This window comes from Argentina silus (genome assembly GCF_951799395.1).
Source record: "Argentina silus genome assembly, chromosome: 3".
Classification (NCBI taxonomy): Eukaryota; Metazoa; Chordata; class Actinopteri; order Argentiniformes; family Argentinidae; genus Argentina; species Argentina silus.
In genome coordinates this window covers 17,103,933-17,129,332 of record NC_139657.1, presented here as the reverse complement: position 1 = coordinate 17,129,332, position 25,400 = coordinate 17,103,933, and the positions used below count along the sequence as shown (strand labels likewise).

The window sequence follows — 25,400 nt, the reverse complement described above, 5'->3', positions numbered from 1 at the left end:
AAAGATGTGTACGAGTAGGCCAACAAAAAATAGTTTTCTGGCCAATCACACCGGCTGCTGCATTAAATGACAAGTGTTTCATCCAGTAGGAATTGATATTTCTATATGTTGGGCTGGGCTTAGCTGTTGAGTTTTGGATAATGTACCACACAGCTGTTTTTCTCGATTTCAAGAGTATGGCAGAATGAAGGGGGCGTACTTCAATTGCACTTCAAAAAAGCTTTCTCTGCCGAGGGGATAAATATTATCGTTATTTTTCTGGATCAAAGCTGGATTGCGCAAAGCCCAAACACGACAGCACTTTACAAAATCAGTTTTTGCATTTAAACTTTAACCCCTACGATACTTGTTTGAGCTAATACACTTTATGGTCTTGTTTATGATCCGTCATTCCCTCATAAGTTCAAGGAATGCCATGAGGATTTCCATCGAGAAGGGTTTTTCTTTTTTTTTTTACAGTGGGAAATCGGAACGTGGGTGCCTCTGGTCATGGAAGATAATATTATTATCTGTGTTAGAATCGCGTTTCACTGACTGATATGGTATTTTTCATTTCAACCTACTTCTTCACGGAGAACTGTGCACGCTCTGTTCCATAATCGTTTGACGTGGGGAACGACTCGGGAGGGCTGGCCGAGAGAAAGCATAGATGGCTGAGGGGGACTGCGCCGAACCTCGCTGTACAGTAAACACACCGAGTCACGCTTTTGTTTGTTGAAATATTCGTGTGTAGGATACGGCATTAGGAATGCATATTGCAACAATGTCGCAGCTGGTCTGTTCTATAGAATGAGTGCAATTGTAATGTATGTGTCTAAAAAAGGTCTGGATACATTGAACCCGATTGTTCTCAAAAGTTGAATAACCGCCGTCATTGACCCAGGTTTAAGTGAACAAAGTAACTTTTAAGCTATCTATATAGCCGAACACTTTTTGTCTTTGTTTCAAGTTTCGTTTAAGTTCGCACGTTTTGTCTACAAATTGTAGGCCTATGCATACAATTATTATAACACCAACATCAACAAAATAATCCATGCGTAAACTTTTGAATAGAAATTAAAAATGGTTGAAAATAGGTGCTCAGTCCAAAGAGAAGGGGTCTACCGCTGGTTCTCGGTATTGAACTCGGCCCAGAGAGCGGAGTTCCTTTGTGGGCTGTTGGACCTCTGCGTTCCCATTGAACTCCGCTTCCTCGGGTCATGCTTGGAAGACCTGGCCCGCAAGGACTACCACTCCCTCAGGGACGCCGAGATCAAAGCCAACAACCCGGCTGACCTCTCCAACCTCACCAACATCACGGACGAGGTGGTGAGGAGCAAACTACTCATCTCCCTCGCTCTCCTCAGCTCGGACAACCGAGAAGCGGCAGGAGTTCTCTTCCGAACGCTCACGCACATTGACACCATCATTAACAACTACGGACTGCAGCTGAACGATGGCCAGACAGAAGAGCAGTTCCTTCTGCTGTTCACCATGGCCTCTAACCACCCGGCCTTCAGCTTTCACCAGAAGCAAGTGCTAAGACAGGAGCTGATGCAGATCCAGGAGATACTGCAGGCCACCTGTGGCGCGGAGCAGCACGGCCACGGAGGCTGCAGAGGCACGGCTGCGCTGACCACCCTGTCCGCCTCCAGCCCCATCCCTACCTACATCACTGTGCCCACCTTGAACCAATGTCAGACCGCCTGCCAATGCTGTCATAAGGTAGGTTTCTGAATGGTCTTAATGGTCAGTTGTAGCATACACAAAGTCGATTGGAAAGATATCTCCACAAGTAGGAGTCATTGGACTGTGGCTGCCAACACTTTCATTATGTTGCACTTATACCTGAGTAGTAATGATGGTACTACTTACAGTAATTAGATCATTAGGCCGATGACACTGGCGTAGAACAACTTAATGTTAAGAGTTTACCCGTAGCTATACATTCAATATCAATCTACACATGTTCACAGCTAGGAGGGACAACTTTTTTGTGTTTGTGCGCCTCTGACAAACTGAGTAGGCGACCGACAAACAGTCGTAGTGCCTTGTGTCTTTGTTTGAATGAAGAGTGAAACTGCGTGCAGTTTATCAAACCGACGTTATTTTGAATTCCGTTTTAATTTGAATGTTATCCCCAGAAGTAAAAACCACACGCCTCCACCTTTCAACTTGTTAATGACACATATTACCATAGACTTATCTGTGAACAGTCTTTGAACAAAGCTTCCCACAAAACAAACATGCTTTTCACTGGGCCAACGTGTCGAATGTCCTATCCCAACCGTCAGTGATCCTCGTGAACATTACCTCACATATATACCCCTCTCATATCTCATATACCTATCATATCTCATTTTTAACCCTAGCCGTGTAGATTCAGCGTGACTGCTACCTTTGGGAGAACCGGATGCTTACTCAGCAATGTGGGAATAAGAAACCGCAGTCCGTCCTCCTCTTGAACTGACTAAATGCTTAGCTTTGCTCCTAACTATGATTCTCTGTTACGTTATACATTGTACTGTGTGATGTTGTAAGTGTGGGGGGATTTTTCTCAAGCATAGGGAACATTGTTGTTTACAAAACAATCTGCTTGAGAAACATCTGGAACTGTCATTTCCCTTCTGTTTAGTTAACCATGTGTGTATGTGTATGTGTGAGTGTGTTAGAAAGAGAGAGAGATTGAGAGAGATAGAGAGATAGTGATTGATATTTGATAAGTACACTAGCACACCGTTTCACTCTTCAGTCAAACTAAGAGACAAGGCACTATGACTGCTATTCTGTCTTTTGCTCTGTTTGTCAGAGGTGCACAAACAAACACACACACACACACACACACACACACACACACACACACACACACACACACACACACACACACACACACACACACACACACAGACACACAGCTACAGACTGTCCAAACATGTGTCTGACTCTGAGGGGAAAGTACCCTGCTCAGAGAGAAGCGCTTGTATTTAGTGTTTTGTTGGTCTTGGCCTCCATTAAGTGCAGGTCAGCACATTTCTCCATGCTGAAATCAACCCTGTGCTGTGTGTGTGAGACTCTCCAGTGAATCACCAGGAAGCTTTAACTGTTCGTTCATAGGAGAGGCCTACACACACACACACCCCCACACACATTAACATCCAGTGAATGGTAAGCATGGAGTAATGAATGATGAGAGAGAGACAACGTTACTGTAAAAACAGACACATTTGTCTTTCAATAACTCTTCTTCATGTTCTGTATTAAGCCTTACGGAAAATGTCAGGAGACACACCTTCCTGTACTATGGTATCTGTCAGGACCTGTGCCATGCTGAACCTAGTTTCCTACCCCAGCTAAGGCAGAGACTGTCTTTCTTAGAGCAGCAGGGTTTTCCCTTTTTTTTTTTGAGAAAAAGAGCGGATTTGGCAGCAGAGGATGCGGATGTGGCAGTAGCACACTGTAAAGCACACTTAATTGGTTTCAGAGCTGCTCTCCCTCTGTGTGTGTGTGTGTGTGTGTGTGTGTGTGTGTGTGTGTGTGTGTGTGTGTGTGTGTGTGTGTGTTGCTGTTAGCATGGTGATATGTGGTGCTCAACCTCTGCTCACATCAGTCACATGGCTGATAGGTCTTCACTCTACAAGGGAAGCCACAATGTCAACTGTACATTTGGTTTGAGTGAATACATTTCCATGACTAATGGATTTGGCCAGAACAACTCTAACAAAGACATTTTACATATAAATATAATTATTGAAATGATACAGTATTATTACTGGGCACATGTAAACACACAAAGGACAAATTGTTTATGTAAGCGGGACAAATCGTAAAAACAATAAACAGTCATGTAGCATTCGTAACAATAGTCCTTTTCAGAGAGCTCTCTTCACAACTTACCAGGTAGTTACAGTATATAGTAGGGATACGTGTTGAGAAGCATTGGCTTTTACTCTCTCCCCCCTACAGTTGAGCTGAATGCCAAATGCCTTGTTTTTGGCAGAGAGCGAAGCTTTTGTGCTGTAATGAAAGATTAGAATCATTGCTATTGATTGGTTGTCAAAGAACGGCTGAGCTAGGCTAAGAAAAAGGGAGCCCTTGTCTCCTATCTAAATGTACAATATTGTACTGTACCTCATCCTGCTTTTCCAAGCACACATACAGACAGCTACAGACCTGTACTCTACCTGTACTGTCACAATATACAGCTCTTAAACAAACAATACAATCAGTAACTTTCATTGATAGAGCATTTATAAACTGCAGTCATGTGAAAAGTATGAATGACTGCATATTCCAGCATTGCTAAAAATCGTAAGCAGTTCTAGTCATTTGAAAGCATTTATAAAGGCCTGTTTATCGGCATAACTTTGAACTGTGTGACCCCCGTCTCTTGCTTCTGTGAGAAGTGAGGGAGCTGAATGTGCAGGGCCTGTATTCCCTCCACCACCAATAGAAACAGCATAGTGGTGTACGTGTTTTTGCAAGCTGAATGTGTTGCCATGAGCAGAGAAGACAAAGACCCCGTTCACACACAGACACTCACAACAGATTAATACTATCTGTTGATGTTGTACAAGGGTTGTAGAAACCTGTGTGTGAACAGGGTATTATACCTTCAAACCTGTTTTTATCACCTTAATCGCTGACTGTGACATCAACCTCTGACCTCCTGACTTGACCTTTGACCCCCCCCCTGTCTCCCAGGCGCAACACAGAGAGGTTGGGGGCGGGACAGGGCGCGGGGATGAGGGGGTTGGGACAGACCACATGCCTCACATACCATCTCTCTCCAGCCAGGAGGTGCCTGTCAAAGTGCAAGCTGGGAAACCCAGCAAAGGTGAGTGTGAATCATACTACTCTCCTCAGTCACAATATTCATTCTATTCTCTTGTTGCTTCTGTTGTGCTTCCCTCCACTCTGCTCTGCTCGGTTACTTTCTGTGTGGTCTGATGTGTTCCACTCTAATGTGTCCATGTGTCTAGGATGTCACACAGTGACCGATAGGTTCAGAGTGCACACTTCACGGTGTCACTCATACCCACAGCAGCACGGGACTCCCAAGGCTAACTCAGGTTCTCAGAACAAGAAACCACATGCTAAAACATCTGAACCAAACCTAGCAACCCATACCATGCTCTCGTAGGAATGTACAGGCATGCTTCCCCTAAGGCCTCCCCATGTCAGAGAGAGAGAGGGAGAGTGTGTAAGTGAGCTGAGAAAGATGTGTGTGTGTGAGAGAGAGAGGTAGCAGGATGGTCATATATCTAGTTCTCAACCTGAGAGATCAGTGAAGGGCGTTAGTGTTATGTTTTACACACGACTGGGGCAGCTGCTGCAAGAATCTCCCAGCATCCTCTACTCCCCCGTCTCACACTTTACACACACACGCACACGCACACGCACACGCACACGCACATGCACACGCTCATGCACACACACACACACACACACACACACACACACACACACACACACACACACACACACACAGTCAGACTGTACATATTTGTATTATACAGTACTGTTTTCAGGTTACAGACACTACAGCTATAAATATGTCCTGTCCTCTCGTTTGTCCATTAATGATTTTGGCTTTCTTGTTTTTGTCTTTTTTTGTTGGCTGGACACAAACTCAGATGTTCATTCTCAGCGTCACATGTTATGTAATTCAAAGGCAACATTTTCTCATCCAGTTGTGGAAAAATGTGGTTTGGGGGAGTGGAAGGGGGCCGATGATGACCTCAGCAACGTGACTGTACTCTAGCCTTCTCTAAAGAAGCCAACAGTAGTTGGCAGTAGAAGAGTTGCAAATCAGTATATCAGAGATTCTTCTGTTTTGATTCACGTTTCCTTAGCAAACATTACTTCATTACACACTGCCTGTTATGGTTAATAGTTATTAAGGGTGTGTTAGAGGATGAAGGAGTTGATCGTTAGAGCTGACCTGAGATTGAGCTGATATTGCTTTGGAAGGAAGGCAGAGCTGGTCTTTCTGGAGGCTTGGCCTCCCACCTTTCTCTGGTAACCCAACGCTGGGTTAGCTACACAACTTCGTAGCCATGGCTGCATACCTGTCAGCAGCACAAAGCCACACACACACATATACATACTCACACATACACATACACATACTCACACACACACACACACACACACACACACACACACACACACACACACACACACACACACACACAGACACACACTCAGATGCAGATAGCATGAGTGGTTGTTGAGTGGTTGTGGTTTAATAATACAATCTAGGTTTTGGTGTCATTATCAAGATTATGCAACACACCACAAGGAAGCTGCTGATAGTGCACAAAAGAGAACAAACACCTCTACTTTCTCCTATCCTCTTTCAAGTAGATGTGTGTTTAAGACATGTATGCTCCTGTGTGTGCCAGAGTAGAACACAGGGTACGATATGTAACCAGATCTGTGTGGTGGCAGAATGGACAGGATTAACGAGTCTGGCACCAGGCATGCAGAGACTCCCAACAGCTGCTGGCTTGGGCATGGGGCATGGGGGCAGAGGTAGGGAGGGGGCAGAGGTAGGGAGGGGGCAGAGGTAGGGAGGGGGCAGAGGTAGGGAGGGGCCAGAGGTAGGGAGGGGGCAGAGGTAGGGAGGGGCCAGAGGTAGGGAGGGGCCAGAGGTAGGGAGGGGGCAGAGGTAGGGAGGGGCCAGAGGTAGGGAGGGGGCAGAGGGAGAGGGAGTAGGTGCAGTGGAGGCTGGTGGAGGTAGAAATCGTGTTTGATACCGTTCTTCATTCCATTCCATGCATTACAATGAGCTCATCCTCCGATCTCCACCTCCACCCTGACATTCTTAAACATTTTGTTGTTGCCACTCCCCCCCCAGGTCCAGGCTGCACTGCCCCCCCCCCCCCCCCAAGAAATGTGACAGTATTCTGTCTAAACCGCGCCCTGTACCTGTCTAACCTCCCCATTCCTAACACTATGTTATATAGTATATGAGCTCTTGGCATAGTCAATGTTCCTCAACTCTGGTCCCTGGGGATTGCATATTTTTGTTCCTGCTGAGCATTAACACACGTCTTCCAACAACCTCAACTAGCTTTAAGGACAGGAGACGGTCTCTTGAGGCTAAAGTGGTTAGTTGTTGGTTGTTGGTTTAGGAGTCACATATTTGTCATGAAAGGGCCTTTTTAGCTATTGGATAATAACAGGTGACAGCTCTTCACTGATCTTTGTGTTTGCCTTTCCTTTTCCTCACAGCGTTTCACTTCAGTTGCACGCACACGCACACACACACACACACACACACACACACACACACACACACACACACACATGGATGAACAGATGCAATGCACGCACACACACACACACACACACACACACACACACACACACACACACACACACACACACTAGTGACTCACCGGGCCTCAGGCAGACCTATGAAGCTAGCTGTGTTCTGTTGTGTTCTGACATGCTCTGTTTGGGAAGAGAGATGCTTGAACACAGAGAGACCATACACAAACCTCTCTCCTGTCAGCTCCTGACAGTCAACTGAACATGTCCAGTACGTGTTAAAAGTTAATAAGTGTATTCAGGTCATTCAAGTAGAGGAATTCCCTGCCCAGGTCATTGGTAGTGCAACACACTGAGCTTGTCTCTGAGAACATGCATGGTACCTGTTAAATATGAACTACGCCTTGGGGTTGTGTGTGAATGTGTGATCTCACTGTCTCACTGAGGTTAAAAATAATGGAACTCGCGTCTTATATTGACTTGAGTCCTTCTGTAAATGATCGCACACAGCAGTAATTGATATAGTGAAATAGTTTGGGATCTTGTTCCTCGGTCAACAACAATCGAATCAATAATACAACATAATATAATAATAATAAAACAGTGACAATAGTAGCGCATAGGGTGTAGTGTAAGTAGCAGCAGTAATGGTTGCAATAATAACAATAGTAATACAATGTCAAGTGTTCATGCGCACACGCACACACACACACACACACACACACACACACACACACTTACTGTAATGAGGGGTTTGGGTGAGTGGTTAGGTTAGGGAGGGTCTAGATAGCCCTCCAGTGAGGAGAGAAGCCTATAGGTCTTCTGTCTCTGAAAAACATTCCAGATGAGTTGACACTTGCCCACCAGGGGAGAGGCCCTGAGCCGGCCCGGGACGCCTCCAGAGAGCCGACAGAGTGACAGGGGAAGGGAGCGGAGAGGGTTTTTTCATAATATTGACTCTTATTTCTGATCCCCTCAGATAGGGAAGCATACAGCACAGAGCTCCATTCAGCTGTAGCAGCCTCTCCCAATGCTAATACACACTGCAGGAAGTGCTGAGTCTGCGGATATATTTAACACATAGGCCCCCGTGTGTTTGTGTGTGTGTGTGTGTTTGTGTGTGTGTGTGTGTGTGTGTGTTGTGTGTGTGTGTGTGTGTATGTGTATGTGTGTCTGTGTGTGTGTGTGTGTGTGTGTGTGTACTGTATGTGGGTGGGTGGGTGTTAGTGAGTGGGTGTGTTTTTATGTGTGCTGTTGTGTATGTTTTCAGAGGTGTATTTGCGTGTGTGTGTGTGTGTGTGTGTGTGTGTGTTTTGTGTGTGTGTGTGTGTGTGTGTGTGTGTGTGTGTGTGTGTGTGTGTGTGTGTGTGTGTGTACTCTGAATCTCTCCTGTGGAGCTCAGCCAAAATGTTCAAAATGTCACTGGCAGGATCCTTGCAATGTGTCACTAATCCCCATTAATCTGGCTCTTCTCCCTGTCTCTGTCTCTCTCTCTCTCTCTCTTCCTCCCTTGTTTCTCTTCCCCTCTTCTTCTCCTGCTTCATGCACCCCTCTTTTTGTCTTTCTCTCTTCACCCATTTCCCAACAGCAATAGAAACAAAAGAACCAGTGCTTATGTGAAATTGCTGGTTTAAAGTATTTAATGTGTTTAAATGAGCATCAGGTGATATCACCCCCTATGATTTTCCTCTCTTGAATTCTGATCTTTTATTTAATGACATACATCTGCTGCCAAAAAAGAGCCGCCCAGACCTTTCTGTGGCTGTGTCAGCTTTCAAGGCAGAACCTACCGTAGCCCACAGCACTGAGATTACAGTACTGCACACATGGATGTTTGTCCTGGTGCTGTATTATTGGTGCATTCAAGTGCTCCTCTTCAACTCGGAACTTCCCACCAAGAGTTTGCCGTGGTATTTAGTGTAGAGCTCCCTATTAGTTAATTCTGAGATGGGAAACTCAGAGATCTCAAACGTAGTTGCTGAGTCTGAAATGTCCAAGTTACCTATTTCAGAGTAGCACTTGAATGCAGCATACGATATTGATTGAAGGACACCAGTGCAATCAATGTATTAAGGACTTATTTTTGGTAGATGATTATGGTATGTCAGAGTAGGAAGCCCCTTTGAAGGGCTGTTATGCTGTAACATGATGACTTACTTTTATTCCAGTGAACATAGAGAGGCTAGAACTGAGGGGAGTGACCCACAAGGCTGACAAACCTAATGAATACATGCTGGAGGTGAGTATGCACACACACTAAACACACTAAACACACACACACACACACACACACACACACACACACACACACACGCACACACACACACACACACACACACATTGTAGCTAAAGACACTCTCTCATCCCCCAGGTCACCTGGTCTGACACGTCTGTGTCCAGTGTGAGCAGGACTCACCAGGAGGTGCTGGAGTTTCTCTCTCAGGTAAGACACTGGCCAAAACAGAGAGGGGGCTGGACAGTATAGTAAATATTCAATTCAGTTTCATTCAAAAAGCTTTATTGTCCATCAGATTTACGAAATGGTGAAACTGCCATTGGCTCACTCTTTTGTCAGGGGAGGATTTACAGTGTCCTTATTGAAGTGAAAAGTTCTGTCTTCATGCCCACTTTACCATACTGCGACCTGGGGTTGTTGGATAGTGATGTCAAGGTGGTGGTCTTCATGTGTTTCTCTCTAACCAGGTGTCTCAGGCGTTTCCTGATGAAGGTCTAGAGAAGTACCTCCCCCAATCACCTGGCCTTGACCCCACCCCCGAGCTGGACCCCAGGTAAGGTCCATTTACCTACTGTACATGTCCTGGCCAACATAGGCAGCCTAGAGGAAGACAACCTTATTATCTGTTGATAACTGTGGTGCTAATGATTGATATGTATTGCTAAGTATTTAAATCATCCACTGATCATCCACTGAATGGTTTGTGATCGATTTTTGCGATACTGTATTATGTACATACTATATGTGTTAAGCTGGAGTAACCATCCAGAAGCTATTATAGTTTAAAAAGAAAAAACAACCATGTCATATTTGCCATGTTAGCTCAGTTACTGGTGGTGGCTCAGTCCAAGGACAACAGATAAGGAGGAGATGAGTCAGGTGACGTGACGTTATGTTATCTCTCCAGTCAGCTCATCATGATCCATAAACCCCTGTACAGGTGTCTGACAACACTACCGCCCCACATTCTCAAACACCACCAAGCCAGAGGCTTCTTCAGCACTCCATGTCGCCCTGTTACCCCCACCACCCCTGCTGCCCCCTCCGCTTCCACTGCCACTTTCCTCCCCAGTACAAGTAAGACTTCTGTTACCATACCTAGTGTCTCTTGTAACCCGTGGTTCATGGAGTTAGTCTCCTCCTGTTCCAATATCCTCCTCTCTGGTTCTTGGAGTCAGAGTCCCTGGAGGGGGGGTTGGGGTGGAGGGGTCTATTTTAGTTTTGAGTGGGAATTTGGGATGGCATGTTTGTGTTGGGAGGCCTGGACAGTGGTGACTTCATCCTAGAGGCTGTGTGTGTGTGTGTGTCTGTCTACGCGCGTGATTTGTGTGTGTGTCTCTCTCTGTGTGTGTGTGTGTGTGTGTGTGTGTGTGTGTGTGTGTGTGTGTGTGTGTGTGTGTGTGTGTGTGTGTGTGTGTGTGTGTGACCTCATCATGGAGTGTATTTATAGCCCCCCAGGGCAGTGGGAGACCTGAGTGTGTGTTTGTGTGTCTGGAGCAGGCAGACTTTCAGCCCCAGGAAGGATATGAAGAGCCCCTTGGGATGCAGGGAAATAAAAATCTGTCTTACTCTGCTGTAATGTGGTACCACACGGTCTCACTTTACTGTAATATCACACTGCTCTCAAGTTTAACTGGACAAACTGGCGACACAGATATTCTGTAGAGTAGAACTTGTTGCAACTTGACAAGAGGTCATGAGGTTCAAGAGACAAGAGACTCAAACAACACTTCAATAAACTTGTGTGCATTATCTTTACGAGCCATTTCTGCTGGTTCAGACGTTGATCATTACAGTATGTGAATAGTGATGTATTTTCTTCCTTTGTGCTACAGATCTTGGGTGCTTAATGCAATACAGAGGAACCACCAGGTGAGATCCCTCTCTACTCTCTCTCTGTATTCTGTACCTGGGATATTCAAATGTGCTAACTGTGGGTTACTATAGGTTACTCTGCCCCTAACCTCGTCCCCAGGCTACTCGGCTGGAAGCGTCTGAGAACGAGACTACTCTGTCCCTCTCTTTGCTCTTCCTCTTCACTCTGAATTGAATCATTTATAACACATAGTCATTAACTGTTCCTGTTTTTTCATTCCCCCCTCCCCCCTCTCTCTCTCGCTCTCAGGGCTGTGTGTGGTGTGGCCAGTATCCAGCCTGTCATGAGTGTTCAAAACTCCATTCAGACTCGCTCCCCCACCCAGCTGCCCCCCATGTCCCCCCAGGGCTCTGTGCCCGTCCCTCCTCCCCCTGGCGGGGTGGCAGGGGGGGAGAACGTCCCCGCCTCCCCTCTGTTACACCTTCAGAACCCCGCCCCCCCACAGCAAACCAGCCAAGAACAGAACGGCATCCTGGATTGGCTCCGCAAGCTCCGCCTCCACAAGTACTATCCAGTGTTCAAGCAGCTGACTATGGAGGAGGTGGGTAGAGTCTGGGGAAGGATGAGGTCTCTCATTGGTGGGTTTAAGATAGAGCGGATGAGTGACACTCATCCTGTAGAGAGGAGAATGAGAACCCTACGCCTACCTAAATAATACTAATACTTTTCACACCCCCCCTGCATCAAACCCCCGAAAAACACAAGCAATTAATACGTTCTTAGTTTACCTGGTGAAAGATGAATAGGTCACATACAATGCCAACATGTCCCTATGTATACAGTATGCAGAACAATAAGACATTAGAATAGATCAAACCACAGTTGTTCTTTCTACGTCCGTGTCACTCTCCCCGTCCGTCCGTGTGCTCTTCAACCTGCTCTCCTTGTCTTTCCCTCAGTTCCTTGCTCTGACGGAGGAGGACCTCAACAAGTATGACCTCACCCAGGGAGCAAAGAAGAAGCTGAAGACCCAGCTCGAGCTGCAGAAGTGAGTGCTCCTCAAATCTGTGTGACACACTGTGTCTAGAACCTCTCCATCTGAATGAATGAATACAGGAGAGATTTAAATCAGTGGATGAATTGACCAGTGCTGCACAACTCACTGTTTTGAGAGTGGACGAGCTGGCGGTCACCAGTTTGACTGCAGACTGGTGTTGTCACGTGCTACCTCACTCTTCTACTTTTACAGTCATTTATGATCAGATTTTCATTCATCCTTTATCTATACAGGGGAGTCCCATTGAGATAAAAAAAAATATATATATTATTTTAAAATATTATACAAGAGAGACCTGTTCCAAGGAGGCAGCAAGCAACCCTATGTTGAACATCAACCAAAAATGGATCCAATGGACATGAAAACATGTTTTCATTTAGCTCAGTAGAATGTAGTGTATAGCATCTGTAGCGTGTTCTCTTGTTGATATGTTTGATTAAACATTAACACATGTGGTTGATCAATGATGTTTCTGTGTGAGAGAATACAGAACAGTAATGGGCCATTGTGTGTCAATGGTTAACCTGGGCAAGATTGGTGTGACCAGATAAGTTGTACTTAGGGAGGGAGATAGCATAAACCCCTCTGGGAAACTCACTCAGATGTGTTAGTGTGGGACAGAACGGGGTGAAAACACACTATCACATCCTTGCTAATCCTGTTTCCAGTTCCATATCAACAAGTTTCCATTAGTCAGGTACTGCCATGTGTGTATGTGTGTGTGTGTGTGTGTGTGTGTGTGTGTGTGTGTGTGTGTGTGTGTGTGTGTGTGTGTGTGTGTGTGTGTGTGTGTGTGTGTGAGTGAGTGAGTGAGAGAAAACGGAAAGTTCCTCAGGTGCTTTTCCATAGGCCTGGCTAACAACACAAATGGCAGCTTATTCAAGACCACTCATTACGCTGTCAGTTCTGTTTTCTGCCACATGGCTTTTCAGCTAAATGAGCATGGATTATCCCACTGTATGGTGATTGTTTTTGTGGAAAAACCATGTCATAACTGTATTTCTTCCTCTGCCTCTCTAACTCTACTAACTCATAGGGCTATGTTTATATGTTTAGCCAGATACAATTGTACAAATCAATGTGAGGGAAAGACTTAAATGTGCAGGTGTTTCTGCTCTGTTGTTGTTTCGAACCCTAAAAACTCTCTAGTGTTTGTGAAGTGTGAGTGTAGACTAGAGCACTCTCTAGGGCTCACAACTGGGAGTGAATGTCCGTGTTGAGCATTTCACCAATGTGTGTGTCTGTGTGTGTGTGTGTGTGTGTGTGTGTGTGTGTGTGTGTGTGTGTGTGTGTGTGTGTGTGTGTGTGTGTGTGTGCAACTCAGTAGGGAGAAGATGGAAAGGAGGTACATGGTGTCTCAGTTCCCGGGGTCCTGCAGTGGCATCGCCAGGGTAATGCCATCCAGCCACATAGGTCCTGTGGCGCACATCCACAGTAACAACACAGGTAATAACACACACATCCACAGTAACAACACAGGTAATAACACACAGTAACAACACAGGTAATAACACACACATCCGCAGTAACAACACAGGTAATAAGACACACATCCACAGTAACAACACAGGTAATAACACACACATCCACAGTAACAACACAGGTAATAAGACACACATCCACAGTAACAACACAGGTAATAACACACATCCACAGAAACAACACAGGTAATAACACATATCCACAGTAACAACACAGGTGATAACACACACATCCACAGTAACAACTCAGGTAAAATTAACACACATCCACAGTAACAACACAGGTAATAACACACATCCACAGTAACAACTCAGGTAAAATTAACACACATCCACAGTAGGCTGGCACTCCCACTTTTTCAAAATGGCTCCAGTATTCCTGCTCGTTCCCTGCTTACACTGCACTCAGCTCCGCTCACGTGCCCTGCATCTAACTAATAGCGTCTGTACCTACTTAGACAGGAACTGACAAAGGTCATCAACAGAGGTACACATTCTCATCATTATCTACACAACCTACTGTAGGCTATACAGTACATATAGGCTATACAGTACATATATAGTACATACTGTATATAGCTTTGCAGGTAACTTACTGTATAAACCTTCATTGCCATTCAACAAAGTCTATTCTGATATTTGTTTTGTATGCGTAGAGCTGCGTGTGGAGGTAGAGACGGGGTCCCACCCCATCCCCCTCCCCAGGGACAGCAGTTCCTCCTCAGGGTACTCTAGTGCCCCCTCCAGCCCCATGACCCCACTGTGTCGGGACGGGACCTTTGACAGGGCTAAGGAGACACACAGACGTGAGTATCCCATAGCGGTCTAACTAAATAAATGTCACATATAGAAATGGTCTATTTGACTGGATGTAGCCATATCACACAGATGTGAGCCTCTTCAGCACCCTATTGGATAAGCTATTGAATGAGATGAAATTGCTTAACTATTGACACTGTATTTCTGATGTGGCCCTTGTCATGAGTAGATGTCTGTGCTGTGCTCTCTCCTCTCCCCTGCCAGGTATGGAGTCAGGACTAGACCTGGGAGGAGAGAAAGACAGGACCTGTGTTCTCCTGAACCCCAGCGTTACAACAGCCCCCAGTCGCCCCACGGCTCAAGTTCTCCCGGTACAGAATGACCCCACTCCCTGCCCCCCCTCCCACATGTCCCTCCCTCCTCCCTCCCTACCCCTCCTGTCACCAGGCAGGGTCCTGGGGTCCCCCCGTAAGCCGCGGCCCCCTCCTCTCTGCCCTGATGAGCGGGCCAAGCCCCTGGGTTCAGGGCCAGGCTCAGGTGTGGGTGTAGGGGTCCGGCTGGAGAATCTGTTCCCCGGGCTGGGTGTGGACATCTCCCCTGCCCTCCATCACCACCACCACCACCACCACCTCCACCACCAGGATTCCTCCCAGGGGCCCAGAGGGCCTGCTGCGGCCACTATGCTGCGCTCTCCGCCAGGCCTGATGGTGGAGACCAGCACCGCTCTCACCTCCACCTCCAACAGCCTCCACCACGTCACACACACCCCTCTCCATCTGCAGCTGTCCCCCTCCCTGCCCCGCGCTGGACACTATCCGTACCTCTCCTCCTCCTTCCCCCCCTCCTCCTACCCCTCTTCCTCTTCCTCCCTCTCCTCCTCCTCCTCTTCATCCTCTTTATCGCCCTCATCCAAGTCAAGCTGCGGTGGCGTTCCCATGGCATCCGCCAGTGGGGGCTGCGCCGTTCCCATGGCAGCGGTGCCGGGCAACACCTACTGTGTGAACAGTGTCCTATCCACGGCCCCCCTGCCACCCAGCTCAAGCCCCGCCTCCACGGCGGTCCCAGGCTCCTCCCCCAGCGCGTCAGTGTGTGTCTGCAGCTCCTGTGGTTGCAGGGGGAACTGCGGCTCCTACGGGGCGCTCCCCGCTAGCTACGCTGGCTACTTCCATCAGCACCCCTTCTCAGGGACCTCTGTCTTCACACTGGGGCCCCTACTCCACCTCAGCCCCCTGCTGGCAGGGAGTAATACCGCAGCACCCTTCTCCTACCCCTTGGTGGCGCCGCCTCACTACAATAGCAGCGTGTCACATGACTCTCAGCAGCAGCAGGGTCTGGTTCTACCGCCCATGCAGGGCTTCCTAGCAGGCGGAGCCAACGCGTACCAACCCCACGGCATGCTGGGAAACGGTGGACACAAGAAGGCAGGGAACATGTCGTGCTACAACTGTGGGCTGAGCGGGCACCGGGCGCAGGAGTGCAAGCAGCCGCCCATGGACTCTGCCCAGCAAGGTAGGACAGCACAGTCGTAGAATACAATACTATAAAATATGACTTTATTGTCCATCTGAAGATTGAAATGTTGAAAATAACCTGATTGTATCAAACCACACATCATCGTATATTGTGTTAACAAAACATTGAGCATTGATACATCTAAGAAAAGATTCTTCCAGTACACCAGTTTGACTTATGCAGAAGCATCTGGAACATGAACTTGACCTATTCATGGTGATATACAGTATTCATTGGTGTTTTGTTTCGCAGGGACTTTCCGGCTGAAGTACGCTCCCCAGTCAGACAGCCAGGACTCAGGGGACTAACCAGTGGACTAGGAAGGAACAAGGACCCTCTTTTTAATCCCTGTAAACATCAGCACCTTATGCATGGCTCTGAGACTACTGGAGGAATGACTCTCTCATTTGAGCAACTGCCATGGTGGGCTGGTGGATGGTGACCTCCAAACTCTAACCTCTGTAACAGATGGGTTATGGTCATACCAAAGACAAGTAAGTGACTGATCTCAAAACACTGAGGGCGACGGTGGCTATTTTCAAAGGGAAAATAGTTTTGTTACAGGAGGCCTGCAGTTGAAGTTGTCATCGATCCAATACTCTTCACACTACTCAGGTTACACCTCAGACACACACACACACACACACACACACACACACACAAACACACTTTCATAAAAACTCATGTTCGATGCCAAGGTGGCCTTGTAAGTGGCTCTGAATATGAGATTGTTGGATGTATCTCTTGAGAGAATGATGATTGATTGAAGAGTGAATGTAAAGACATTATAAGATGACTGCCAAATAATGTACACTGACTGCCAAATACCCCGCTGGCTGCCAAATACTCCTCGGGTTGTTTTGTGAGGAAAGGTGGAAGTAATGATGTTGGTTCCGTTGTAGCCTTGTTGTGTACATATGGTAAATTATGTTGTCAGACAACATCTTAGGGGAGAGTTCTGAGAGTGTGAGAAAGAGAAACAAGTGCTTTATTCTCAACATCATCCACTGTGGGTACTTAGTCAGTGCAGGTGTTAAGGATAATTAAAAAGAAAATGGTACCAGCACTCCTAGGGGCTGTATTTTTAGCCGGCGTAAAATGGACGCAAGTTCAAATGCAGACACATTGGCAATTTGTATTGGCGGTAACTGGTGAAATTAGCGCAGCGCTGAAGCGTTGTCTCCTATGCGTTCAGGTGGGTGGAGGAGCGTGTTCATGACAATGTGCAGGTCAAGTGCCTTCAAGTGCGCTGAAAAATTTGAGGCTTGAAAATAGCACTAATATTTCAGACATAGCCCCTAGCGTTACTGCCAGCGCCAGCATTTGCGCTAAGACTGTTTTTGAAGAAATATAGCCCTAAGTTTCAACAACTGCCTTTTGAGTTTAAAATGTGCCATTGATACTTGTTGTGCCTGAAAATGTAGAACTGCCTGGAAATGATTCCAAACCTGTTTAATCAATAAGGTCATATCAGTCTCATTTTTATAATCACTCTCCTGAACGGTTTGCAAGGTTTGATTGTATAATGTTGTATACGTTTGATTTTCTAATTTTGTAAAAGATGAATTATCTTGTTATTGTTATGTCCTCCTTTTTCTTTGTGTTATCGTATGAATGTGCTGACAATAATGACGATGCTGATGATGACAATGATGAGGTAGTAGGAAGTAAGGGGATTCTTTTAAGATAAATATGTTATATTGCTTTTTAATGAATGTGTAACTAGCCAACATGTTGTGGCAGAAGAAAGCACTTTTCCACTGAATGAACGAGGTCCTTTAGATCTCAGTGACTTGGCTGGTCCAGGTCCCTATAATATGACACGAGGATGCTGGTCCTTAAGGACGGAGGGACTGCCTTAAAGTGTCACTGGAGGGCACAGTGGTGCAGGCAGAAGAGACATGCATCTGATTGGCAAATATCATAGGAAAACCAATCAACGTTGCGCCAATTGAGTCAAATGAGTCGTCAAGACTGATTAAATCCATATTCATGTTTGTAGTTCTTTCCATTCAAGATCCAGGACTGTGTTAAATATTGTAGGTTGTAGGCCTACTGCACATCAGGGAGTTCCAGGCCCAGCCTCAGCTTAAACTATTAGATCAGACAGACAATCATACTGGTTTGTAGTATTTCTCATAATAGAATACAACTGTTTCACCTTTACCTGGCTCCAAAGAGAGTCTAACGCACATCACATCCGAAAGAGGAATCCCATATCTTTTCGTTATTTCAAAGCTGATGAGGCTTTGTTTTTGCAGTCAATGGCTATGCATGTTGCTTGATCTGAAGTAAAACATTAAGCGCATTTTGAAATATTTTGCTTAAACATTTGGTATTATCTTGAAGCAGATTTGAACTTAAAAGGCAAATCATTGTGTTATTTTTTATGTTTGTATTTTATTATGCAGTGTGTTTTAAGAATTGTTTGTTTTATATGAGGCATCCAAAAACGTTTAAAAAAAAAAACCATTGACGTATTAAAATTGTTTCTGATTCAGCGTTCCAAGCCAACATTTGTATGTTTCTCAGTGTGTTTAATGTTGATGTTCAGATTTGAATAAGGAAAAGAGCTGTTGAATTGGTACTTTACATCACTACAGAGACGATACTGAAACTTTGCACACAGAATAAAACCAATACAAAAAAATGTTATTTGTGGGGAATACAGAACAAGAACCATTTTTTATTTATTTTTTATTCATAAAATACCAACATAAATACAAGAAAAGGTGTAATATTGCTGTAAATGTGAAGAGTGAGATTGTGAAACAAAGGGGAAGGCAGAGGGACTCAGGTCTGATAGCACTGCACCATGTCCTCTGTGAAAAACCCTCAATCAAACTGATCATACAATTATCTTATTCTTTACACACACAGAGCATATGGACATTTTTCTTTTTACAAGGAAATAAAATCACATTAAATAATAACAAAAAAAAAGAAGATTAACTGCCAAAAATGCTGAGATAAAAAAGCATCTAAACATTTATGTATGCAGTTCAGAGGACAGCGGAAGGGAAGCGAGCATAACAGTACACATTAAAAAGGCCTTTATAACCCTCTAAAACAATTGAATATTCTAGAAGCGTGCCGCCCAAGAACAGGGACATGGTTGAGTCCTGGGGTGTTTCAGTGAGGTTGAGAACATTGCAGATAGAAATGTGAGTTATAGAGCTGACATGACGATGACTCTACACAACACAGTTCTATCTGACCTCTCTGTAACGTTTCATCCTCCTGAACAGACCCCTAGGGCAGATTTAGGAGGGAGGGGTGGAGGGATGGACAGACGGCCCACAGATAGACAGACCCAAAGATGTCTACCCGTCTACCAGCTGACCCGCCCAGGCTTAAGCGACCACCAACCCAACACCACTCCTCACTTTTTCTGACATCGTCTTCATCATCATCACTATCCCACATCCTATGACCCTTCCACACATGTGCAAGTCGAGTCGTTCATGCTCTCCTATTATAGTGTTCACGGTCAGTTGATAATTATTATTCCTTTCTTATTTTTCCAATATCTGTACACTGAGGCATATTTTTTTTTTTTTACAATCATCATAGCAGGTTTTCTATAGCATTGCATCGTTGTTTTTTACCCAGAATTCCACACCTCCAACAAGAGGAGATGTTTACAACAAGGCAGGAAAAAAACTAAATTGAAAAAGGACCTTAATATTCAATAAGAAGCTACATAAAAGACCCTCTGAACCCTAAACCCTTATCAAGTAGCTCTAGAGAGCAGAATTGAAGGAGGTGAATTGCTAAACTGAACACACATTATTGGCCTTAAAAACGGTTTGTGTAAATACAACTACATGTTGTCAGGGTTATCCATCCCAAATTACCAAGGGAAAAAGTGAAAACAGCAATTTCTTCATGGCAGTTAAGACTCCTATTGGCCTAAGTCACCTATTTGAGGAGACTGTACTGCTTGACCATCACATGTGTTGTGGCAGTAATATGTCCCATTGTGTCAGTCAAACGATTCAACACTTCAATTAAACTGTTACAAGATTCCTCAGCAGCTGTTGGTATGACTGAAGCTTCATCCAAGACTGATTCAAGTTTAGCAACACAACCAGTGGAAAATAACAGATTGGGGGATTGCTCTGTCTATATCAACTCAATTATGACAGATTCAAGCATGGCTATATGCTATTGGTTGAGTCTGGTGGGAGCTCGAGCAGAGCAGCCAATCAGATGTGTGCTATACTGATCCATTCTACAGCAAAACAACCAATCAGAACAACCCTTTCGCTATACATGTATATGAATGAATAGGAGGTTTTGAGTCTAAGGTATAGGGGCCAATGGAAAGGTGCAGGACAGGGCTTACATCTATAAGAGGCCCTTAAGCGCGAGGGGGAAGAGGTCTGTTTGGTTACTATTGTCTTGGCTAGGGTTGTAAAGTAAGCAAGTGTTTGAGGGGTGAAGGAAGGCGAGGAGCAAGGGAAGGAGGACGAGAAAGGCAGGGATGGGTGCGTATTTAGGAACAAGGGATGAGTGAGGAGAGGATAGGTCTGTATTCAGGAACAAGGGAGGGGGTAGATCTGGATGGTTATCATTGTCCGAGCGCTGGCCATGTAGTTGGGTGGAAGGCTGTTCAGTTTACTGGGTGGCCGCAGTTCCGAAGGTCTCCTGCGAGGCGTAGACCATGTAGAGGAAGCCGTCATCGTCCCTCTCACGCTCGTACACCTCAGAGATGGCAGCTGACACAGACACCATGCTGTGGCCATTCACCAGCAGGAAGAAGGCCTGGTTGGAGTTCAGCTGCAGGCGCCTCCTGGTGGACGAACACAGTCAGGACAGGGAGATCAGTGCCAATTCAATTCAGCTCAGCTCAAAATAACTGTCGGCCTATTTGTCAACAAATGCAGTGCACGTCAAAGCCCTGAAACAATCAGGACCATACGCAACATAATGAACCATAGATACGGGCAGGGCAAAACACATTGATGTGCATTAAATCCTCATATTTGCTGCATTTCAAATGTGTATACATGACACTGAAAATGTCCATTAAGTACCTAATGATTTTGATCAGCTCGCTCATGTTGACATGGTCGGGAACCAGGAACTTTGTCTTGTCCAGGATAGGCAGCTGCTTCTCCCCCTTATATCTCTCGATGATGACCTGGAAGAAGAGGAGAGGAAATGTCTCATTCACGGTCCCCAGTCCCCACCCTAAGAGGAGTCACATTACCAACACACAGCTTCTCCTGGAAAGGGGGAGGATGGGTGGAGGTAGGGGAGGCATTACTCAGCACTTTGTGACCCCATGCGGGACAAATGAAACACTCAGGAAGTGGTCATGTCATGTAATTGAGGCCCTGACTGTCACTGTGTTTGTGTGTGTGTGTGTGTGTGTGTGTGTGTGTGTGTGTATGTTCTGTTCATATCCACATGGAGCGACAGCAGATGGAAGGTTGGACTGATATTCTATCCTCCAGGTTTTCATTAGTAATAGTCATCTATATCCTTGGGTCCTGACACATGGTGGCTGCAGAAGAGGTTGCACACCCCTCTGTCTATTGTGCTGTATGAGATGTAAATGCTGCCTTTCTGCTGTTAACCCCCCTCTGGTTAGGTGGTAAAGGTGTAATACTAACCGGGATCTTGTTGGGGTGCTGCTCTCGGATCAGTCTGACATCGTCTACTCTCTGCTCTGTGGGGACAAAGGTAAAGAGGACAGGTGAGCTTACAGAGACAGGTGGGCGTACAGAACACCAAGCAGACAGGTGGGCAAACAAACTAAAAAGCATCAAAGACCTCATCAATGGCACATGTATATCTTCATTGACATACACTCAAGAACAGGGCCCAATTCACACTATACACCGTTGTTGGGACAGTTGCAAAAATTCTGGTCATTTAGAATAGGGTTTCAGGGGGTGGAGAGGTCTGAGGACTTTAGAACTCATTTTGATCCCTGAATACGGCTATATTTATTAATAGATACATGTTATGCATCCTCATACACACACTACTCCGGGCTTGACCCTATCCCTTTTACCCTCTCTCACAGGCATCTCAAATGATTTAAAAATGGGTTGATATAGACACAATGGAGTTCAACAAAGCAGGTGTTGACTCAACTCGGGCTGTAAAGCAAACAGAAAGTGCTTGTGCTTGTTGAGAACATGATTATCAGTTCTGATCCTGCTCTGCTGAACCTTGCAACTCAGGGCCCATATGCAACACAATCAAAACAACTGTTACCATAGCACCTGATAAGGCCTTGGCTTAAGCCAAGTTTGCCCTTACTAAATTCAATCAACTTCAGAGATGGTTCAGACAAATAGTTATCTCAGTGAAGTGAGGGCTTTTTGTCCTATGTTTACTGCTGTAATTAGTTAATTGCCAGAGTGGTTTACAGGAACAAGGAAGGACTGTCCACCTCTGGATGACTCGCCTGTTATTCCAATATGCCTATGCAGAGTGAGGTTATAAAACACTCTGGCTCGATACTATGTGACTCAACATTTGGTATAATAGATTTTAGTAAAAGAACCAATCAATCTTCTAAAAGCTTTTGCGCTCTAAACATTGACAGAAACAATCCAAAGTTACAAATATTTCACATAATTATATTTGTTGCCTATAGTCATGATTTCTTTGCCACAACAGTTGACATATCCACTGGATTCGGTCAACTCAAGAGACAGTGTAGGCCCTAATGGTAACTTAAATGTCACTTCCCACACAGTCATTAAAATGTGACAACAAAGCAACACTGGAATTGCAGCAACAACGACATACACACTCTTTCTTTGCTGTAAATAGTTACAATTGACAAATGCAACACTGTAAAGACTAAATGGTCACATCTGCTTGGTGGCTTGACACACTGCCCAGAGCAGATGTCACCGATGACTCCTCAGTTCTCATATTGCGCAAATTAAGGAACTTTTCCTAACGGAGCAGTGAAGCAATGAACGTCTGTTTACTCGGAACTGTTTACCACAAAAAGGTTGCTGGGAAATAACCAAAGATGTATATAATATCCAGAACAGATCTTGCCTGGCTACTACCGTCTTAGCGTATTTGAACGCATTTCAAATAATTGTAGCTTACTCATGGTAGCCGCCATCTTTTCACGTTACAGTACACTACAAAATAGGCCAACTTCAAATTGTCTCAAGCTCATATCGACCGGGCCTACGTTTATTTCAGGCTTTCTTTTGGGAGTCATCTTTGAGTCGGCGCGTACCCAAACCGTAAACAACAGACACTTCTCACTTATCAGCCCTTATGGCACAAAGTGGAGAGAACCCATTGACATTAAGCGACGATAGCACGACAGTTTAGAAAGCGTCCACGTTCCAAAACTGTACCATTTTAACATGATAGAACATTTGTTTTGTCCCTTTCGCTCTAGGCCCTCCTAACCTCAAACACCCCGTCCCATCCCCCAATCCTGCAGCGCACTTGCCTGCATTTCGACATGAGCCATTTGGACTTGTTTTTGTAACAGCTCTCTTACACAAACATAACGCTACGGAAATTCACCGTGTCACTGCGGGGTACATTTTTCGGAGACATGACGAAGATTACCAATAATGTCCTGTATTCGCATTACATAAATGTTCCACTGTTGCCGACAAACAATGTTATAAAGGCTACAGTCTGATAGCCACCACCCTAAACCGAAAATGATTTGTCACTAATGACGACAGAGCTGATATTTTTCGTACAAATGTAATCGTCTGTCAAATTCCATAATTATTTTGGCTGTCTATTGCCATAATCCTGCTCGAAGTTAAACTGATGAACTTGCATTCGGACACTAGGGAGAATTAGGTAACCATCTGTTCTGTAAATAAAGGCTGGCACACTGTTATGAAATGTAGAGCAAGCTGGACGTGTGTATAGGAATAAATAATGAATACAAATGACGAAAATAATCTATAAAGACAGTATAATTAATGGTAGAACTCGCTTTGCCAATACCTACCAAATGTCCTCCTTTGTTTGAATGTCTTCTCAGAAGGCATATTGCACGGAGGTCAAACACTTTGTTAGTTGAGGCAAATTATGTCAGTTAGATTAAAAAAAGAAATAACAACCGTAGCTGATATACACTGGTGGGGTATCAGAACCCAATTTTGTGTAATAACAAGTTATTTGAGTCCTTTGATGTCGTTCGCTTCCTTCCTAGGCTGGCTGCTGCGGAGTTTATTCTCCACTCCAGCAAAACAAACCAGTCAGCTGATACATGACGTCATCGAGAGAGAGAGAGAGAGAGAGAGAGAGAGAGAGAGAGCGAGAGAGAGAGAGAGAGAGAGACATTGAGCAAGGCAGACATTGAGCAATATTTTTTTGGTCTTCTATTTTTTAGGATATAAACTGGCGTAAGGTGTGAAAAACATCTAAAAAATATTGTACCATTAACAAGGTTAAGACTTACATATAGTCTATCATGTGAAGCATGTTTTAGAAAGCTTTAAGTTGAATATTGATTGATTTGTGTGGATTGGAATGGGGAACCATTTTTATTACCAATTTATTTTATCATTGTGTGCAAAATCTTTTGGGTTGATATTCAGAACTTCATAAGGAAAAAAAAAGTTTATGTTAGTCATCTGAATGGTAGAGATACAGTGCCTTCAGTAAGTATTCACCCCTTGGATTTTTTTCACATTGTGTTGTGTTACAACCTGGCTTAAATATTTTTAATTGAGATGTTTTGACACTGCCCATAATGTCAAAGTAAAAATATTTTCTTTTACATTTTTACAAATTAATTAAAAATGAAAAGCTGAAATGTCTTGAGTCAGTAAGTATTTACCCCCTTTGCTATGACACTCCTAAAATTAGCTCAAATGCAAAACGTTCTTCAAATGTTAGTCAGTAAGTTGAATTGAGTCCATCTGAGTGCAAGGATAATAGTTGATGTGATTTCGGAATGAAAATCTTTTTTTTTGTAGGGTCAGGGTGATTTGAATATGAATCAATTACACACTGTGTGGATCAGGTTGTCACTACAAACTGAGCAAATGGAGAGGAAAATAAATACTCAGGAATCTACAAAGTTAAATGGCTGAGAGGGAAAACATTTAGATGGGACAACATACACCCAGTCACTCTACAAAACTGGTCTATAGAAAGTCTATGGACCAATTTTCTAGAGTGACTGGGGAGATGTCCCATTTACACTTGTATTTCCTCTCTCGCCATTCAACTTTGTAGATCTTTTTGAGTGGTCAGATTCCAATGGTCAGATTCAAAGCCAAACTTGTTTCATTCTGTTAATGTAATTAATCAATATGGCAC

General features: G+C 44.8%; 2 protein-coding genes across 2 annotated transcripts; one reads left to right on the top strand and one right to left on the bottom strand.

Moving 5' to 3' along the window:
- Positions 1 to 331: 331 nt before the first annotated feature.
- On the top strand, positions 332 to 19,680 carry zcchc14 (zinc finger, CCHC domain containing 14). The gene is made up of 13 exons (XM_083666602.1): positions 332 to 1,704; positions 4,681 to 4,813; positions 9,423 to 9,493; positions 9,626 to 9,697; positions 9,958 to 10,043; positions 10,431 to 10,567; positions 11,326 to 11,362; positions 11,616 to 11,907; positions 12,266 to 12,354; positions 13,688 to 13,809; positions 14,501 to 14,650; positions 14,868 to 16,112; positions 16,368 to 19,680. The coding sequence occupies exons 1-13, from the start codon at positions 1,063 to 1,065 to the stop codon at positions 16,421 to 16,423; spliced, it is 3,132 nt and encodes a 1,043-aa protein (XP_083522728.1). The 5' UTR covers positions 332 to 1,062; the 3' UTR covers positions 16,424 to 19,680.
- On the bottom strand, positions 19,095 to 24,307 carry map1lc3b (microtubule-associated protein 1 light chain 3 beta). The gene is made up of 4 exons (XM_083666603.1): positions 24,082 to 24,307; positions 21,737 to 21,792; positions 21,155 to 21,261; positions 19,095 to 20,910 (listed from the first exon to the last, which is right to left on the bottom strand). Exons 1-4 carry the CDS (start codon positions 24,119 to 24,121, stop codon positions 20,736 to 20,738), a joined length of 378 nt encoding a protein of 125 aa, XP_083522729.1. The 5' UTR covers positions 24,122 to 24,307; the 3' UTR covers positions 19,095 to 20,735.
- Positions 24,308 to 25,400: the final 1,093 nt, after the last annotated feature.

Excerpts from the sequence above, each read along its gene's own strand:
- zcchc14 (XM_083666602.1), top strand. The coding sequence starts at position 1,063 with ATGGTTGAAAATAGGTGCTCAGTCCAAAGAGAAGGGGTCTACCGCTGG. Across the intron at positions 10,044-10,430 it reads ACCCCCGAGCTGGACCCCAG|GTGTCTGACAACACTACCGC; the intron begins GTAAGGTCCATT and ends ACCCCTGTACAG. Across the intron at positions 14,651-14,867 it reads GGCTAAGGAGACACACAGAC|GTATGGAGTCAGGACTAGAC; the intron begins GTGAGTATCCCA and ends CTCCCCTGCCAG.
- map1lc3b (XM_083666603.1), bottom strand. The coding sequence starts at position 24,121 with ATGCCTTCTGAGAAGACATTCAAACAAAGGAGGACATTTG. Across the intron at positions 21,793-24,081 it reads CAAACAAAGGAGGACATTTG|AGCAGAGAGTAGACGATGTC; the intron begins GTAGGTATTGGC and ends TTGTCCCCACAG. Across the intron at positions 21,262-21,736 it reads AGCACCCCAACAAGATCCCG|GTCATCATCGAGAGATATAA; the intron begins GTTAGTATTACA and ends CTCTTCTTCCAG.